General features: G+C 38.1%; 1 protein-coding gene across 1 annotated transcript in view; it reads left to right on the forward strand.

The window, feature by feature from the left end:
• Positions 1-1,207: 1,207 nt before the first annotated feature.
• Positions 1,208-5,492, forward strand: part of LOC134965826 (hematopoietic cell signal transducer-like) — a 43,429-nt gene continuing 39,144 nt past the window's right edge. Inside the window, exon 1 of the mRNA XM_063942202.1 lies at positions 1,208-1,432. Coding sequence (XP_063798272.1) covers positions 1,219-1,432 — 214 coding nt within the window. The 5' untranslated portion in view covers positions 1,208-1,218. The remainder of the gene's footprint in view (positions 1,433-5,492) is intronic.

Raw genomic sequence — 5,492 nt, forward strand, 5'->3', positions numbered from 1 at the left:
TACCGCTGCTGCACTGCTGCTGTTGCTGCTGCTGCTGCTCCTCCTCCTCCGGGCTGTGAGGGACGGGGGTGAGAACGCCGGGCGCCCGCCAGCACGGCTGTGTCTGGCGCGGCAGCGTATAGCATTCAAACCAGCCGCCGGTTCGTGAGCCAATCAGAGCTCGCGGACCGGCGGCTTCTGATTGGCTGCCGGTCCGCGAGCTCTGATTGGCTCACGAACCGGCGGCTGCTTTGAAGTCCGCTATACGCGCCGCGACAGACACAGCCGTGCTGGCGGGCGCCCGGCGTTCTCACCCCCGTCCCTCACAGCTCTCCTATCCTGTCAGCTGAGACATGCTGCCGCCGGACTGAGTGGCAGCGCGTCTCAGTGACCGCTGGACCGGCCCACGTGGCCATCGGCCCTTCTGGCATCTGCCAGAAGTGCCAGATGGCCAGTCCGGCCCTGGTCTTAGCCCTCAGTCAGGCGCAGCTGGCCTGACAGGCACTGCAAAGCTGTTCTCGCTCCCCTCTCCGCCCCAAGGGGGCGCAGTGACCTGACCCTCCTAGTACCTTCCTATCTCTAGGTGCTGTTCCAAACCCCCCTAGTCAGTTTTCCCGCCACCTGCGTGGAGTGCAATAGTGCCCCTCCTGGCCTCTCAGGCACACTGCGCCCAAACTTCTCCGACTTTTGAAGGTTCTTTTTTCCTTTTATTTACATCTAATTGTTTATTTTGCTCATTTTATGAATGAAAATTACAAAGGTTGCGGATATTTTGCGGAAATATGTAGGTTTGTCCAGGGTGGCCTCTCAGACACACTGCGCCTTCACATTTCAGCATTTTATTGTTTTACGTACTTTGAGGTTAATAAATGAGTTTTTTTTAAATCAGGTTTCGAATATTCTCTCTTAGTGCTGTACGCCCTAATGAAGGTTACTGATCACTTTAAGAGCGTTAGAATTGAGTTAATTAGGTGCTAATGATGATTTTCTAACAGGCGCCTGTCAGGTGCTCTGCACCTGAACTCGAGAGTTCCAGAGGTGCGCCCGAAGGAGAGTTAAAGCTTTGACAAATCTCCCCCTAAAATTCACATAATCACAATAAATAAATACGCGCATTCACATAACCTGCGCCGTGTCATCCGTCTTTAGAGAAGATACTAAACGCTGAGAGCATATAGCAGATGAGAGGCAGAGCAGCAGATTCCGAGCTTGCAGCCTGCGGAGGGGAAGGGAGGAAGTATGTCTCACTTTTTGGAGGCAGATTGTGTCTCATTAGTTCCCCTCTGTTCAGTGTTAGGGGGGAAGACAATAACCACTTGTGACATCCTGTTTAATGAGCAGAACGCAGAGGAAGGTGGGGGGCGACTGGCAGAGAGGACTGGGCGCAGTGACACAATGAAGGGGACATCGCAGCAGGGCATCTTGTACTGGTACCTTCTCTGGCTGCCCATGGGTGAGAACAATTCTGCCGTACTACCCAAGTAGACCGCCCCATTTCAGGGGCTTAGGGGAAGCGACATCAATTTGTGTATGTCCTAGAGATGCGTATTTTTGTGGCACAATGTACTACAGTACGGATCTCATATTAACACGCATTGTAACAAATTACATTTTGGAGAAAATAACATTGGTCCTCATAGTTGGTGTAAGCCGGAATATTTCCTTTCTCTGTATCACCACTTTGTTTTTCCCATAGTTTATTTAGAAGCTGACCCTTCAGTACATTGCTCTGTGCCTGTGTAATGTCTGTAATCACTGACACACGCCAGAAGGGTTGTGGGGATACTTCGGTTGTAACTGTAACGTCCTGGTTTTTTCTCTTGAAGATGCTTTAAGATTGTGATATTGCTGCTGGACTGTAAAAAGACCGGCAAATTATTCAGATTACTATCAGAACAAAGAACGTACATCAGTAATGCAAACAGGCTTGCCCAGCTGCTTGCAATCTAATAAGATAATATTGAGAGTCATATGTATATAAAGATTGGTTGGAATTGTCATGTAGTTGTCGTTTTAGATGTAATGGACTGCAGAATATCTGGATATCTATCTATCTATCTATCTATCTATCTATCTATCTATCTATCTATCTGTCTCATATCTATCTATCTATCTATCTATCTATCTATCTAATATCTATCTATCTATCTATCTATCTGTCTCATATCTATCTATCTATCTATCTATCTATCTATCTATCTATCTATCTATCTGTCTCATATCTATCTATCTATCTATCTATCTATCTATCTATCTATCTGTCTCATATCTATCTATCTATCTGTCTCATATCTATCTATCTATCTATCTATCTATCTATCTATCTATCTATCTATCTATCTATCTCATATCTTTCTATTTACCTGTCTCATATCTATCTATCTATCTATCTATCTATCTATCTATCTATCTATCTATCTACGCACCTGTCTCATATCTATCTATCTATCTATCTATCTATCTATCTATCTATCTGTCTCATATCTATCTATCTATCTATCTATCTATCTATCTACGCACCTGTCTCATATCTATCTATCTATCTATCTATCTATCTATCTATCTATCTATCTATCTATCTCATATCTATCTATCTACCGACCTATCTGTCTGATATCTATCTATACGTCTATCTCATATCTATCTATCTATCAATCAGTCTAGCTATCTGTCTCATATCTATCTATCTATCTATCTATCTATCTATCTATCTATCTATCTATCTGTCTATGCACCTGTCTCATATCTATCTATCTATCTATCTATCTATCTATCTATCTGTATCATATCTATCTATCTATCTATCTATCTATCTATCTATCTATCTATCTATCTATCTTTCTATCTATCTATCTATCTATCTATCTATCTATCAATTTGTCTGATTATCTATCTATCTATCTATCTATTTGTCTGATATCTATCTATCTATCTATCTATCTATCTATCTATCTATCTATCTATCTGTATCATATCTATCTATCTATCTATTTGTCTAATATCTATCTATCTATCTATCTATCTATCTATCTATCTATCTATCTATCTATCTATCTATCTATCTATCCAAGGTCTAGCAATCTCCACATGGCAGCACACTCAATATCACATATCTTTGTCCAAGACAGAACAAAAAAGCTAAGAAGCTAAGCGAGGCGCCAGACTTCATAATAATAATAATCTTTTACTCCATTGTCAGTGAAGACGTTATGTATCAAGCAGAGTATTCATACTGTAACATGTTTTCACTGATGTGTTTTAAAGGTATATACTTATGAAGTCTGGTGAGTGCCTCTTTGTGCTTTTTATGCTCTGTCTTGTGTGCGTGTGTCTATCTATCTATCTATCTATCTATCTATCTATCTATCTATCTACGCACCTGTCTCATATCTATCTATCTATCTATCTATCTATCTATCTATCTATCTATCTATCTATCTATCTGTCTCATATCTATCTATCTATCTATCTATCTATGCACCTGTCTCATATCTATCTATCTATCTATCTATCTATCTATCTATCTATCTATCTTTATCATATCTATCTATCTATCTATCTATCTATTTGTCTGATATCTATCTATCTATCTATCTATCTATCTATCTATCTATCTATCTATCTATCAATTTGTCTGATTATCTATCTATCTATCTATCTATCTATCTATCTATCTATCTATCTATCTATCTATCTATCTATCTATCTATCTATTTGTCTGATATCTATCTATCTATCTATCTATCTATCTATCTATCTGTATCATATCTATCTATCTATCTATCTATCTATTTGTCTAATATCTATCTATCTATCTATCTATCTATCTATCTATCTATCTATCTATCTATCTATCTATCTATCTATCTATCCATCCAAGGTCTAGCAATCTCCACATGGCAGCACACTCAATATCACATATCTTTGTCCAAGACAGAACAAAAAAGCTAAGCGAGGCGCCAGACTTCATAATAATAATCTTTTACTCCATTGTCAGTGAAGACGTTATGTATCAAGCAGAGTATACATACTGTAACATGTTTTCACTGATGTGTTTTAAAGGTATATACTTATGAAGTCTGGTGAGTGCCTCTTTGTGCTTTTTATGCTCTGTCTTGTGTGCATGTGTCTATCTATCTATCTATCTATCTATCTATCTATCTACGCACCTGTCTCATATCTATCTATCTATCTATCTATCTATCTATCTATCTATCTATCTGTCTCATATCTATCTATCTATCTATCTATCTATCTATCTATCTATCTATGCACCTGTCTCATATCTATCTATCTATCTATCTATCTATCTATCTATCTATCTATCTATCTATCTGTATCATATCTATCTATCTATCTATCTATCTATCTATCTATCTATCTATTTGTCTGATATCTATCTATCTATCTATCTATCTATCTATCTATCTATCTATCTATCTATCAATTTGTCTGATTATCTATCTATCTATGTATCTATCTATTTGTCTGATATCTATCTATCTGTCTGTCTGTCTGTCTGTCTGTCTGTCTGTCTGTCTGTCTGTCTGTCTGTCTGTCTATCTATCTATCTATCTATCTATCTATCTATCTATCTATCTATCTATCTATCTATCCAAGGTCTAGCAATCTCCACATGGCAGCACACTCAATATCACATATCTTTGTCCAAGACAGAACAAAAAAGCTAAGCGAGGCGCCAGACTTCATAATAATAATCTTTTACTCCATTGTCAGTGAAGACGTTATGTATCAAGCAGAGTATACATACTGTAACATGTTTTCACTGATGTGTTTTAAAGGTATATACTTATGAAGTCTGGTGAGTGCCTCTTTGTGCTTTTTATGCTCTGTCTTGTGTGCGTGTGTCTATCTATCTATCTATCTACGCACCTGTCTCATATCTATCTATCTATCTATCTATCTATCTATCTATCTATCTATCTATCTATCTATCTATCTGTCTCATATCTATCTATCTATCTATCTATTTGTCTGATATCTATCTATCTATCTATCTATCTTTCTATCTATCTGTATCATATCTATCTATCTATCTATCTATCTATCTATCTATCTATCTATTTGTCTAATATCTATCTATCTATCTATCTATCTATCTATCTATCTATCTATCTATCTATCTATCTATCTATCTATCTGTCTGTCTGTCTGTCTGTCTGTCTGTCTGTCTGTCTGTCTGTCTGTCTATCTATCTATCTATCTATCTATCTATCTATCTATCTATCTATCTATCCAAGGTCTAGCAATCTCCACATGGCAGCACACTCAATATCACATATCTTTGTCCAAGACAGAACAAAAAAGCTAAGCGAGGCGCCAGACTTCATAATAATAATCTTTTACTCCATTGTCAGTGAAGACGTTATGTATCAAGCAGAGTATACATACTGTAACATGTTTTCACTGATGTGTTTTAAAGGTATATACTTATGAAGTCTGGTGAGTGCCTCTTTGTGCTTTTTATGCTCTGTCTTGTGTGCGTGTGTCTA

Source organism: Pseudophryne corroboree, chromosome 10 (genome assembly GCF_028390025.1).
Source record: "Pseudophryne corroboree isolate aPseCor3 chromosome 10, aPseCor3.hap2, whole genome shotgun sequence".
Classification (NCBI taxonomy): domain Eukaryota; kingdom Metazoa; phylum Chordata; class Amphibia; order Anura; family Myobatrachidae; genus Pseudophryne; species Pseudophryne corroboree.